Here is a 15,751-nt window from a genome sequence, read left to right on the forward strand (position 1 = left end):
ACTTAATACCGTTGCAAATTGCTACAAAATTATCTTAAAAAACCCTAACCCTTAGTATTTTTATCAAGATTTATGTCAGTTACAAAATTAGGGTTACAACATGTCAGCCAATAGAAAAATAACGCCTAGTGCCTTTATTAAATAATAAGTCTTTTTGGTCTCGCGAGGCGCTGCCCCTCGACCCCACCCTATATCATGATAAGGAGTGCGCCAAGGGTGCTTCCCCTTGAACCCATCTTGGGGGCGCTGTCTCCAAACCCCATCGAAAAATATGGGGGCAAACCACGCCAATAGAAATAGAGAAAATTTAACCTTTGAATCTGATTAGGCTCCATATAACAACATTTTCTTCTTGCACCAGCTTCTCCTGTGCACTCCTTTGCACCTCTCTGTAACTCCTTCAGACATCACACACGCTCTTTGCTCTGTCTTTTAGCTCACTCTAAAACTTGCCTCTTACTTCTCCTTTGTTGTGCTTACTATGTTCACCACAATTCGCCTTACCTCTAGCAGGAGCGCATCTGATAATTCTTCTTGTTCCTCTACTAATCTGCTCTTTGCTTTGATTCTTAGTTGTCTCTTGTCCACCCTTCACCTCTAATCATTTAGCATGCAATCTCTTTTGCGGTGTTATGTCTGCTTAGGCATTGTGTTATGTGCACCTGCTAAAACAACTTCTCTTTGTCCCTGTAGTTTTTCCTATGTTCTATAACCTTTGTTTTTGCAGAGTTTCTTCACTTGCACTCCAACACTAACTCTATCAACTACTACACATACCTACTAAGTTTACTTCTTGGTCAAGTACGTACCCCAAAGGTTTTCCCTCCAAAAGGGAAATTCAAAAATAATCTTTTCGAGCCACTAAATAATTTATTCTCTTCATTTTAGACTGGTAGCAACCTTCATTAAATTTCCACTTTCTTCTTATTCACTGCAACTTTTGCAATCTGATTTTATTTTGTACACAATCCCCATTCTAGAAATGATCGATTTGTCCTCTATTCAACATTAACTCCATTTTTTTATTTTTTGGTCAAACTGCAAATCTTCTTTCATACGTATGCTTCTTTCAAATTCAAAGACCAACCAACAAAATGGTTTTTCATTGTCCACCTAACCCTCACAACTCACTCAGAAGCATAGTGGATGGTGGAACCCATCAAGATATTCCTGTCGTGCTCTGTGAAGTGTACATGTACCTGCAACCACAATGCACTCAATAAATCATTATAAGCAATGATTAGAAAATTGAAACAATGGAAGACAAAACCATAGCTAATCGACTTATTGCCTCCTAGTAAATGCGAGTACGAATTTTGCTCTCAGATCTTAGTATGCAAATTCCACTGACTTGACTACACTTAGATGGAGGATTTGAATGCTGAAAATGCATGATCTAGCAAGAATAGCATGATTAAGCTATATGAATGATTGATTATCCTAGCATGATTAAGCTAAGATTTAAGCTAAATTGAGCATGATAACATTGCTAAGAATGATAAACTATAAGCTAGATGCCTATAATAACAATGCAAATGATGAAATCAAATTGGGACCCTTATTGCTCCAAAATGAGGTCTATTTATAGGATTTCCCAAGGCTAGGGGTGAGTTGGCATGAATTAACAATTGAGATTGATCTGAAGATATCAATGGTTAAATTGGAGGAAGTTGGCAAAGGGGGTTGGATTAAAGGGAACACTTAGTGACAAGTGTCACAAAGGTTCTAGAAGATGTTGGATGAAAGGGGACAAGATGGTAGATAGAATGGGTTAGGTTTAGGAATGGATAGGTTTAGGAGTGGTAGAAGTTAGGAGAATTTGAATTTAGAAATTCAAATATTAGGAAAATGACTAATTAATCTCAACAACTCATGAATGATTTGTTTTAATTAATTAGGGAATTAGAAGAAATGATTTTGGTGGAGGGAATTAATTAATTTGAATTAATTAATTAAAGGAAGGAAATGAAATGAACCTATTTAATAAATCCTTAGATTTATTAATAAGTAAATGAAAAGGGAAATTTAATCAAAATGCTTAATGAATTCAATTAAATTGGAGAGGAGAGATTAATTAAATAATTGCTTATTTAATTAATTATCTTCAGACCATTTTTAGGTGTATACAATTCCTATTCTCACTAATGGTCCACGTGTATAAGAAATCCATATTGAATTCATGGGAGGCGTACTAAGCTTGGTGTATGTCGCAATATGACTAACATTGCATGCTATGTGCACCGTAGGCACTACAGTTTCATGAGTGATCAAGTAGTCACTTTGTGTGGACCTGTGGAGTTGCGAAGATTGCTTACCTTCTACCCGCAGATCTGCAAATGATCTATTAGCAATGAAATTTCACCTTGTGGATGTGTAGAGACCATGACGATAGACACGGTGTGTGCGATAACGTAGTGTGCTATTCTATGGTTGTAATTGTGTGCGACTAACATGGTGAATTATGCATAACCACAACTGCACTTTTTCTAAGTCTTAAATATTTGTTCAATGCCTTTACCACTCTATGGCATATAACCTAACCTTCATTTGGGACATTCACCATCCTGCATCTCTTTCCAATGGAAGTCTTTGCATCACTACCTAGTGCATCTACCCAACTATTGACATCAATGATAATCTAATGCGAACAATACGATGTCATGCAAGACCTAGAAGGGGCAAAAAGGGAAAACATTGAAAATATGCATGACCAACATCAACAACAGTAAGACCAATTGGATAAAGAAGGAAGAAATTTTGACAACTAATGGAATTTGTGAATCTTCGACTGGCACATATTACCTAGATGACCAATGATGCACAAATTTTTCTCCAAAGCATACAAATTCTAACATCACTTCTAGAAGTAGAAAACTAGTTGAGTTATCTACACATCCATATTCACCAATTGCAAACAATCAAGAACCAATGAGATGATTAGTTCCAAACATTGCAAGTCATCTACAAGAACATTTTGCCACAAAGTAATTGACTTGAGGACAAATCAAGGTTTTGTTAAGGTGTTGATGTTGACCATAAAATGGGATACAAACACCAATTCAGAGATATAAGTGTGTAACCCAAAAAATAGGGTTCTAGAAAGAATAGTTTAGAAGATAGAATAGTCTCTAGGTCTACTAAGGGTTGTGTCCTCGTCATAAAATATAAGTACAGTTAAGAGATCTATTCACCAAAATAAAAGAGAGATAAAGAAGAGTTAGAAGATATAAGATAAAAGGAGATATAAAGAATGTACTTAATATGTTGATGTGTGAATACAAATACATCTAATTACTAAACCAAATATGTGTGTAATGTTTCTTTGTTAAGCATTTAGATTGGATCTAGACTTACTGTTTTTGTCACCTCAATAGGACTAAGTCTGGCATAACTACACTACAACTATAGAAATCCTTTGGGAACAAAACTCTAATATATCTCCTTCAAGTTTCTTGCTAACAACTCCAAAGTTGAGTAAGCCATTTTATGTAGGTTGTATCTTATATTCTTCAACATTTTGAGCCTCAATAGGGCTTCATAGTAGTGAGAAATGGCACTTTCCTTCAAAGTTTAGTTATTCATTTTCTTAAATGAATAACACTCTTAATATTTGATTTTTGATGAGATGAAAGTTTATTTTTGACTTTCTTGAACCTTCTAAATACTATAGTAGACTTAAATTTACTCATCAAAATCCAAAGTTCATCTACAATAATAATTAGAAAAGGAAACCCCCTAATAATATGATATAACCTCTATTTCTCAAAGGATATGAATTAACTCAAGTCATGACAAAAGGACTTTGGAACCATGTAAGATTTAATTGAAATATAAATATAAATCTAAATGACTATAAAAAAATTACAAAAACCTACAAATCAACTAAAATCTTATATACAAATAGAAGAGATTGATATGAAAATTGGTTTGTCAATAACAAAAACATAGTCATATTACATTACCTTAAATTTCAAAATTTGATGAAAATGAGAAAGAAAAATTAAAAAAATATTTTTAAACTTGAGAAAATAAAGAAAAAAATATAAATCATTGAAAGAAATAAATTACAAATACTCATTTATCCTATCCTATGTAAGTTAATAATTTACACAAATAAATTTAAATAATAAATACAATTAAATAATTACTCCAACATGGAGCCCTTAGTTCTCCCAAGAGAAACATAGGAAATTTGAATGAAAACACTTGTAACAACTAGTAAACTATCCACAATGAAATTTAACCTATCCACAATGAAATTTTAACCTAACCCAAAAGCAAAATCAATGTTAGATAGAATATAAAGCTTATCCTGCATTACCAAATTTGCAGCTGTGGAAGATAATATTCATGTCATTGCACATTTAGAACCTTGCCAAAATCAACTAAGAGCAGTCATTCTATCAATCTGATTTAAACCTCCACAAAAAATCAAGATCTTGCAAACCATCAATGGAGAAAGTTTAGCCCAACCCAAGATCAAAATGGCTGTTGGATAAAATATAAGGCTTCTCAAGCATTTCAAAATTTGTAAGTGGTGTTTAGATTCCGTGTCACCGTACAATTAAAAGACATCTTGCCAAAACCGAGTACAGTCATTCAACTTCCCAAAATTTTCTATTCAAGTTGTCCCCTGGAACTCAAACTGAAAATTTGCACAGCACTTTCCTCGATTCTGTTCGGTTCTTACAGAAAAATACCTTCTTAAGCTGGCAGCATCTAGTGAATCTATCATACAGTGAACAAAAAAGCATTACATGCAGGACACTTCTGAACTTCTCTGGGTATTAAGATATATGACAGGCATTTCCTGCAACCTTTCAGAATTACCAGGTTTCCAATGCCCTCAACAGGCTTTTTAAATCCAAAACTGTTTAAAATGGGCATGTCAGAGCTTGTGTGACTACTATTAGTAGACACACTTGAGCCCGAATACTTGGCTTCTGTATTTTCACAACCAGAAGATATCAGAACATGTTGTATGTATTTCTCGACCTTCTTCAGAATGGGGCGAGGATCTCTGTTTGTTCTTTTGCTACAACTCCTATCAATGTAGTACAACTCCCCTGTCTGCAAAATCATGAAATTATATAATTACAATTCTATGATAATTCTCCAAAACACAAGTGGATCTATTAAAGAAAGGCATGATAATCTGTCTGATCAGTGCTACAAAATTTTCAATTTCTGTGGCACCAAGTCCAGATGGTTCTAACAACACATCCTTATAGCACCCTTTCCTAAAAGTTCAAGTGGCATTTCCAGAAATACTAAGCTTTTGTAATTTTCAAATGGCAGATATAAAATTATAATAGATTTACACAGTTTATAAACCTTAATTTTAAGGCCACAAGTCTGGTAAAAGTTTATTCCCCTGTTTCTTTCTGCATAATCTACTTTCCTTCATTACCATTCACCTAAGTGGTAATTTGAATGTTAGCTAATGTACCAACTACCTATTCACCCATATTATCAGTCCCAAGTCCTCATTTGAAGCCTGGAAAATGAAGATATTTCCTAATTTGAATGTGAGCTCTGGTATCAACTACATTTTCACTCATATTATCAGTCCCAAGTCCTAATTTGAAGCCTGAAAAATGAAGAAATTTCCTACATGCTTCTCCACCATAACCCTACCACTAAAATTGTAAAGAATATTATTGCTTTCTGTTAGCATTTTTCCTAGAAGCTGTAAACTTATACTATCAAATCCTAAGTTGAAGCCTAAAAAATTAGAACAGATTAAATCAATCATATTTCTTAGTTCCAGAGGTCCTACAAATCAACCGACAAGCAGCTTTTTTCAAAGGCCGCAAGTAATATTCATAGCATCAGTCCTGACTTGAAAATCACAAAGGAGAAGAACTGAGGTTGAACAGCAAAACTGCACTTGCACACAATAAAGCATTTTGTATAGAATATTGTCTGAGATGCACAAGCTTACACAATTATACCTAGCTTGGGACCGATTTCTAAATCGATTCCTTTGACCCAGTTTACAGTATCACTACAGACCATATTAGCAGCCCTATACCACTCTGAATTCAACAAAATTAGGGTTTTCTTCGTTTAATCCTATCTTTCAAATAACAATTTGGCACCAAAGAGCCCAAATTTTAAACCCAGAGACAGACAGTTCATCTAGCTTTTACATTATCAAGGATCCAGACCACCCACATGAAACCCAAAATAGGGCAAAGGATTATTCAATATACCTTAAGATCCAGACACTGTTCGCAATCTTTTGGCAAAGGCTCACAAGACAACTTTATTTCCCTCGCTATGCCATCTTCCATAGATTTGGCCTCATCACAAAGATAAATCTTAGCACAGTCATCATCAACTTTCTCAATTTTGGGGACCTTAAGCAATCTTGCCATGGATTAAATGGAAAGGAAATTAATTTTCCCTATGAATGGCATGCACTTCAAAAAATGATATTGTCTCCTGGTTTACCAATTGGTTACAAGCGAAATCACCTCTGGACTAGGACTTGAAGTAGGGCATCCTAACATGATCAATGCTCAACTGCTCAGATACAAAGCAACAGGCAGTGAAGATTTAACCTAGCTGTTACCCACTTTTAATCCAAACAATTCCAATTATATGGCTCACTAAATCTCCTAATAAATACAAATAACTACCAGGCTCCCAGCCTGCTAAGTATCATATCCTGCTACCAGAACCAACTCACACGTTGTACTAAACAACTTCAAACTTGTATATATAAAGAACTTAGTACATGAACAGAATTGCCCATAGCTTAATAAACCCGAATTTTCAAGCAAAGCTTTAATGGGTGTATCAACCTCACATTAAAACCCATGAATATGAATAAATTGACCGCTTTAATCGGTGTATAAAACTTTATTGGGTGTATAATATCCTTCAATTTTAGCAGAAAATCTGCACATATTCAAGCACAGATATCCCAGAAGATTCTGCTTTCACCCTCAACAATGTATCAGGCACAATGACATTAATCACAATTAAAAATTTCTTACAGAAAACATTACATGGATTTGAATTCAACCAATACAAAACCAGACTTTTTCCAGTCACTTCTTATTGCATTAAAGCGAAAAGAGGTTCACAGGGATCAAGGAGTACATATGCCCCAGCATGCAGATGTTTTGTACTTGAAATTAAATACCATTCATTTAAAATTTACAGTCTTTGGTTTCCAACACAACAGTGATGGTTACTTGTACTTCGAAAAGAATGAATGATAGTTTTATTAGGGTTTTTAAGGTTTTTTCTTTAGTTCATATACCTAACACCATTAATGGGTCTGTAGATTGGTGGGAAGTTAATGTGTAATGGCTGATAAAACCATAATTGTACATTAATTAGCCTTTCAACGATCCTGGCGAGGAGTTACACTAAATGTTGCCTGGCTTCTCTTCTAATAAATTTATTCTAGGGGCTTTCTGATAGGACTACTTTAATTAAAATTAAATAATGTTATTATGATTTAAGGCTCCAAGTTCTAAAATTTGGTCATAGATTGTTTTCTGGCCTTTATTTTGAGTTGGTGAGGTGTTATGGGGTATTTGTTCAGCATTTTTTAATGCCAATCAAAATTTATTGGGAACGTGTCCTAATAGATATATTATGATTTTTTTAATGTGTAGTAAAAATGTAATTTCTTTTTTTTTTCAATTAATGATATCAGGGTTTAAGCTATCGTCTTTAGGTTTTAAGTTTAACGTGTCATGATCTGCACTTGTCTTTTTAGTATTGTAATTTGACGAAAAAAAATTACAAAATCAATTCCAAAAATAGCTGATTAATATCTCGTGGATTGTGGAAACTTATTGTCTAAGCATGGATAATATTCAATTTGTTTGTTTTTTATTTAGATAAGTAGCAATACTAAGGGAGAGTAATACTTGGGTTCTGGTCCTTTACACAAGCAATCCATTGGCGGCATTAATAAAACCAGAGTTGTATCAGTACACTAATCAAATGATATTCAATTTGTTTGATATTATTATACAAAATAATAGAATTGTTATTTGACATTAAATATTTTACTTTGTAATGTAGAAGATGTTTCTCAACAAATCACTTCACTCCACAATGCCAAAAATTGTATGCTAATCCAGCTTCTTCAAAAAACTACATGTTGTGGGGAATCCAACTTCTTCTTTAAACCATCTTGGCCGCCCCTATGATGGCTCCTTGACAGCGTCCCATTCCTCACACTCGTCGCCCAGTTTGTGGGATTCCATTCCATTGAGCTCTCTTGTGCCAATGGAAAATTTAGTGGTGATTGGCAATAAAGAGGATCCTAAGGTTGTTCATGATCATTCTAAAAAATAGGGGTGGATAGAAGTGAGGAGGAGGAAACAGAATCCTCAACAGCAACGTTGAGCTTCTCCAAGATAGGGATACATGTGGAGTCTTAATTGCTTCAACTTATCCACATGAGCTGAGCATTTTGCTTGTCTATGTTGTAGCGTAGGTTTATTATTGTAGGTGGCAAAAGTAATCTTTTAGATTTGGCCCAGTGTGACCCTTTTTGTTATAATGCACCCCTATTAGAGGGTTGATGCTTATTATCTTTTAATCAATTTTTGCAACTTTGGTTTCATCTTACCGATAAAAAAAATTAATTTGTATTTAGAGAACCAAAAGAGGGGTAATAATTATGACACCTTATATCCATACAATAACACATATTAAAAAATGGCTCGCAACCTCCAAAAAAAAGCAGTTAATTAGAACAATGCCCCATGTTGAGCTCAGTAGGTCCTCAAACTGGTGTTGGATATTCATCGAATAGATTTGAGATTTTGGGTCATCATCCTCCCTCTACCCTGGGGGTAAATTCTCAAGAGAAAAATCATGGTCGTGTTGTGTTGGATATCTCCAAGAAGGAACGACGGCCTCAAAATTTGCACTCTGGATTTGGTTATAAAGAGAAAAACATCTATGGATGGTAGGTTATTAGGGGCAAGAAAGCACGAAGGGAAATGCTTGCTCAAGCTAGGGTTGATCAAACTGGTAATAATCATGATGGCAAGGATCAAAAACTAGTGAGAAGAAATTTGGGCAACCGAGCGTGGGTGGCTCCCATCTTCTCAATTAACCCTAGATGTGCTTCTAGAGCCAATTTGATTCCCCTAGGTGAGTAGCAAAACCCTAAGGGTGCTTCTTCCTCAAACCCACATCTACCATATTCCCAACTCGAGAATAAAATTTGGAGAAGGTTAGGTCAAACGATCTTTGGTAGCAATCATATATCTAAGCACTAGGTTAGTCGATCAGATCAAATTCAGGGAACCACAATTCCTTTACCACATAAAAAATTCAAGAATCAAAGGCCCGGTTATATGTTTAACCACCTAGGGAGGCAATTAAACAGGAAATATTTGTCTAGTGCATGTGTTTGGCAGAATAGAGAAAAAGAAAAAAACCCTAGACCTTTGGATGAAAGTAATTTCAATCTAGTAATCAGAGAAGAAAAATATGCCAAGGGCTTGAGGGACCATTGCAGGAAATTTGGTCATTTTGCCTATGGAGTGAGAATGGACAACCTGTTGAATCAATTGCAAGCTAGTTGAATCAATCATATGTGGGCTAGGTAAGTATTACTATTCTCCCTAATGATTTTTTTTTATTGATTGTAATAAGGAAGCCTTAAAACATGAATTGCTAACTGCGGACTATGTCTTTTATCATAGCTACAACTTTATATTCTTTGATTGGCAGCTACATAAGTTCAAAAAGATGTCAAAATGGATAAGATTAAGAAATTTACCTATTCAGCTTATGCATTCTCAAACAGTATTTAAAATTGGAGATGAGCTAGAGGGTTTTGTAGGCCTAGAAAAGGATTGGACTTGCACTTCAGACCTAAAAATGCTAGTTAACGTAGATATTAATTTAACTCAATTAAAAACCATAGTGTTTGTTACAACAAGTATCAAATACTGCATTAACCCTAAATTTTATTATGGCCTTGTATCTGACAACATTGCATTTAGACTAAGCAACCCTTATGTCAATAAAAATAAGATCCTATCTGCATCGCTCATCAAGGAAAATAGTGTCAATAGTAGTTCTAATATGTGTATGAGGAGCCTCAACTCAAACGTTGATCAATCTGAGCAAGAAGTAGCCAATGATCCTCCTCGTAGACCATCGGAGATAGAAGAAGGGGTGATTGTGAGTGAAAGTATGCTAAACAAACCTCCTGTACTAGAGACCCCTGTAGAAGTAAACGCAATAATTAACAATGAGGTCTATTGAGCGACTAAGGTGAGGGAAGAGGTTGTGAAGTCACCCCTTGCTTTGGAAAACATCATCCCACTGCCAATAAGAGAAGTAGCAAGAACTTCAGAAAGAAATGACCAAAGAATGCTATAGGCTCAAGAGAAGCCGACGAATGTAGCAAATGAGGACACTACTATTGAAAGGATACCTTTAGCACTCAATATCCAAATGCCTTCAGAATAAGGAGACAAAGATAGAGAAAGGGTTTCAATAGATAGGTTAGTTAAGGAATATATGCCCGAGGGAGGCGAGAAGGATGAGAATAACATTAATCTGGCAATGAATCATATATGAAATGAGGTAGTTAGAACACTTATGGATAACTTTGTGGAGGAAATAGCTGATGAGGATGAAATGGCTTTGCAAAAATTATGGAACTAGGGAATGATGAATAAGACAAGATAGATGAAGCAAAAATAATGGTAGAACTAAACAATAAGGAAAATGAATAAGCTACTAAAATACTTGGAATTGCACAAACTGAATCAAGGAAAGAAACCCCTGACTATGCCAAGCAACAAAAGAAGAAATGGAGAAAATCCCTTTCCGAACTGCAAATTATAGATGGGTTAGCAGAAGGCCAGACTAAATTGACTTCTATGTTTCATGCAGGGAAGGGGAAGGTCCTTCCCAATGAGCCATGAAGCTCTTAACCTGGAATGTTAGGGGCATGAATTTTACAAGCAGCGTCTCATAAAACGCTGCATCACAACAACTAAATTTGATATCTTAATAATACAAGAAACTAAACTTAACATAGGGGACATTAATACATTTAGGAAAAGACTAGGAGTCATGGAATTGGAAGGCTCCTTGGCAATGGGAGCCTATGGGGGTCTTGCAGTGATTTGGGGCCCTAGATTTGTCTCTTTCACTAAAGATAGATGTCAAGAAAATTGGATGAGTGGTTGGGTGAAGAGCATTAAGAATAACTTACAATTCCTCTTGATAAATATTTATGGACCAACACAGAATAGGGACAATTGAAAGGTTTGGTGTGAAATAGATTAATATATGTTAGCATTCCCAAACCAAATCTATATATTAGGAGGGGATTTTAATGCCATAACTAGTCACATAGAGAAACAGGGAGGGAGCCAGAAAGTACCTCAATCGACCACTAATTTTAAGGACTGGATCAATAAAAATAATTTTATAGAAATTAAAACAGCTAAAGATTCATTCACATGGAATAATAGAAGAAGAGGTTTTAGCAACATAGAAGAGAAATTAGATAGATTCTTTCTTAAAGGAAGTCTAATGGAATTCCCTTATACCCTTTATGTGGACATTATCCCTACATCTGGATTAGATCATTATCTTGTCTAGCTAACCATCAAAGAAGATACAAGGCCCATAAGGTGCCCTTTCAAGTTTGAACAAATGTGGTTGAAAGATGATAAATTATTAGAGTTAATAGAGAAATGGTAGGAGGAGGCAGATATTTTAGGATTGAAGTTATTTAAGGTAGTTATCAAATTAAAAATAGTAAAAAACAAACTGCTTTCATGGAATAAAAATCACTTTGGCAACATCTTTGAGTCAAATATAAACTTAGAAGAACTTGAAAGGGTTAATAATACGATAATTGAAAACGGTATGGATGAGTCACTATATCTTAGAGAAAAGAGGCTTTTAGCTTAATATGAAGATATCTTAGCTAAGGAGGAAATCTTTTGGTGTTAGAAGTCTAGAGAAACTTGGCTTAATATTGGGGACAAGAACACTAGATTCTTCCATAATATCTCTAAGCAAAGAAGAACTATAAATAGAATAACAAAAATAAAAAATGGTTGTGGTGTTAGTTTAGAGGACCCTACTCAGATAGTAGTTGAATTTGTTAGGTATTATGAGAATATCTTAAATAACTGGGAGGGCTCTAATTTGAGTAATCAGAATGCAATTCTAGCAAGTATGTCGAAGATTATAACGGAATATCAAAATAAGAGTTTGTTGGCTAGATTTTCTAAAGTTGAGGTAGAGGGTGGCTGCAAGAAGTTGAGTCCCACTTTTGGGCAAAAAGTGGAAGTGTTTTCTCTGTTTTTCAAATTTTCTGTCGATTGATGTCAAAATTTGATGCACTTAGAGATTGAATCTCAAAAAACTTCAGTAATAGAAAATGTAGTGCTCAGAGTCTACTTTTCAAATATGTAATTTATTTTAATCCCCACATGCTAGAATTCCCTTTTTAGTAGGCATGTTTAAAAACCAGTTTTTCAAAATCCCTGTTTCAGGACCATACCACACATGTACGACCAACCTTTTTTGATGCAAATAAATGAATTTTTGCAAATCCTTCTGGGAAATGATACCTAAGACACCAAATATTGATGAGAATATTTTTTCTTATTTTTTTATTGAATATATATTTTTTTATTAATTTTTAACTAACAATAAAGTATATTTTCAAAACATCGGCTGTATGACCACCATAATTTGATGAAAATTTCATATTTTTCAAATTTTTTTTAATATTCAAAAGAATTGTATGTAGATTGATGTCATATAATTTATTTTTCTAAAATCCTAAAAACAAAAAAGTTATTAAAGTTTTAGTGAACCTTGGTATTTTAGGTTTGGGTTCCACTTTTGATTAATAAATAATACAAAAATAGTAAAAGTAATCTTATCACTATGAAATTTACATTTCTGAAATCAGGACGCTAAAAACTCTAATGGGTTTTCGTTTCGTCAAAAAATTCAATCAGAAAGACCCTCAAAAAGTTAGCCCAAGGTAGAAATCTGATGTCGTTTTACCTTAGTCATTTTTTTGGAGGTCCAAGCATAGGCTCGGTGGGACCAAGCCTGTCCCGAAGCAAAAAACAAAGCTAAGGGTTGTTTCCTGCCCCTAATTTTAACAAATGGGCGCCTATTTTTTAAATTCAAAAAATGGGCGCCCTTTTCGCTTTGTACTGTTGAAAGCGAAACGGATGCCTGCTTCATTCAATAACGGGTGCCCGTTTCATTCAATAACGGGTGCCCATTTCATTCAATAACGGGTGCCCGTTTCATTCAATAACAGATGCCCGTTTCTGAAAAGATTCGTTGGGCTAGAATCTGGCCCACAAGCACAAATCCCAATGATTGAATGATTTTTCAATCATTGCCTGATAGGTACGATCTGCAAAGAGAATGTTTTGATTAATCATTCTCTTTGTTTGTCTTATTGTCGATTTGATAAGGAGATCGATTCGAATTCAAATTTTGGTGTAGCCATGGGATCAAATCAACGTAGGAAGAGGCAAAGGAAGGTTCTGACAACTGAGGAGATTGCAGCAAATAGGGAGGAGGCAATGCGTCAATGAGAGAGAAGATCAAGAATGAGACAAGGAGCTTCAAGTTCCACAATCGTTTTAGAAGAGGAGAACATCAATGAGACCATAAATGCTGACGAAGGAAACACAATAGAACCATTTAATTCAAGTGCATCTTCTAATCCATTATTGGATACATGTATGTCTTCACAGCCCTATGTTTTTTCTCATGAAGAAATTGGTGATTTAGTAGAAGCAGGTTACTTATTAAATAAAATTCTAATTGAAAATCAAACCCCAAATGAAATTAGAACTCAAATTGAAACTGAAATTGAATTCCAAATTGAAACCCCAAATGAAACTAGATCTCAACTTGAAACTGAAATTGAAACCGAATTTGAAACTCGAAATGAAATTGAAAATCCACCTGCAACTAAAACCAATAATGTGTTTGTAGACATGGAAACACCAATTGAAAATGAAACATGTTTGAATGATAATCAAATGAATGAAAATTTTGAAATTAAAAGTGATGTACTAGATAACCTTCCTGGCTTGGTTTCATGGAGACAGATTAGGACACATGCAAATAAATTGTTTAGACATTTTTTTTATAATAAGAAATTTGGATTTCAATGTCAATTAATGGTACAACTAATTAAGATGACTAAAATGCAAAAAGTGATGAAGAAGTTAGGCTTTTATGTCAAACCCAAGAAGAAGGATGAGTCTTTAAAACAAGTTGTATCGACTGTTGCTAGCACCTTTGATACAATTGGAAAGAAAAGTTGTTCTAAAGATAAAAATGTGGCACGACGAGCAATAACAATAGCTTTAGTAAGACAAACAACTTCTAATAAAAGAATGATGAGTAACATAAGTGGATATCTTAATATTCATCGCAAAACTTTGTCAAGAGCTGTAAAAAGAAGAGTTAATTTTGAAAGTGATCCGGCAAACAAATTGTGGACTTTTAGTGGTAGACTACCAAGATCTGATATGAAACTTACTGGTGAAGTCAAAAATTTGATCGAAAAATTCTGGCACGATAATACAAGAGTATCACCTAATGTTAGAGATGTTCTTAAATTAAGAATTGGGTCAAAAATTCGTGATCCACATCCAAAACACCTATTGGACATGACTCAAACTGAATTGTATAAAAAAAATTTGGATGATAAGGTGTTGACTATTAGCATTTGTCAAAGGTCTTTTGAAAAGTGTAAACCTTGGTATGTTCGAATTAACAAGGAAAGAGTCACATGTTGTTGCAAAACTCATGTTCAATTTCGCTACCATTATGATGTATTTCGATATATACGTGTTACCATGCATGGTAATGGAATGTTCCAAGAATGTGGTATAAATATACCACCTGAAACTATAAAGAAGTTTATTTCAAGTTTGTTTTGCAACCCACTAAATGAACAAAATTTTCTTTTCAATGCATGTGTTTCTGGTGTATGTGATATATGTGGCAATCTTGCATTGTTGGATGAATGTTTGCATGAAAATCTTTCAAATGATTTTGGACAACAATTAGTTGATGTTAAAAGATTTAAAACTGTCGAGTATCCACTGAAAGATGGAAAGGTTGGAAAACGATGCGATCTAATCACTGAAAAAGTTAGTGTTCATTCATTTATGAATGAATTCAAGAGTAACATTGTACCTAAATATGTTAAACACACTCAAAATGCTAGATGGATTGATGGTTAGTTTCGAATATGTAAGGATACATTTCATGTTGGTAGTATACTTTCGGTTGTTGACTTTGCAGAGAGCTACACGCTTGCACCACAAGATGAGGTCCAATCACAATACTACAATTCAGTGCAAGTATCGATTTTTGTCCATATTGTCTATAGGCATGCACCAGATAGTACAGAAGAGGATCGCAAAATTTTGAGAGAGTACCATTTCTATATGAGTGATAATAAATTACACTCATCTGAGTTTGTCCAGTTTTTCTTCAAGACCTTTCTTCAGAATTTGAGGGAGAGAGAAATTCAGATGACACAACATCTAATATGGTCTGATAATTGCACAGGGCAATTCAAGAATGCTAGAATGTTTTATTGGTTGAGTAGGATTCATAAGAAAACTAATATCGAAAACATGTGGAGTTTTTTTCAGGCTGGACACGGGAAAGGAGAACATGACAGTGCCAGTGCATGTATTAAGAGAGCCCTTTGCAGAGAGCAACTCAAATTCGA

At 34.6% G+C, this 15,751-nt stretch overlaps 1 protein-coding gene across 1 annotated transcript; it reads right to left on the reverse strand.

Annotated features, from left to right (window-relative positions):
* Positions 1–4,558: 4,558 nt before the first annotated feature.
* Positions 4,559–6,681, reverse strand: LOC131060107 (protein CURLY FLAG LEAF 2). The gene is made up of 2 exons (XM_057993211.2): positions 6,216–6,681; positions 4,559–5,070 (listed from the first exon to the last, which is right to left on the reverse strand). Exons 1-2 carry the CDS (start codon positions 6,378–6,380, stop codon positions 4,732–4,734), a joined length of 504 nt encoding a protein of 167 aa, XP_057849194.2. The 5' UTR covers positions 6,381–6,681; the 3' UTR covers positions 4,559–4,731.
* Between the last annotated feature and the right edge of the window lie 9,070 nt (positions 6,682–15,751).

This window comes from Cryptomeria japonica, chromosome 1 (assembly GCF_030272615.1).
Source record: "Cryptomeria japonica chromosome 1, Sugi_1.0, whole genome shotgun sequence".
Taxonomy (NCBI): domain Eukaryota; kingdom Viridiplantae; phylum Streptophyta; class Pinopsida; order Cupressales; family Cupressaceae; genus Cryptomeria; species Cryptomeria japonica.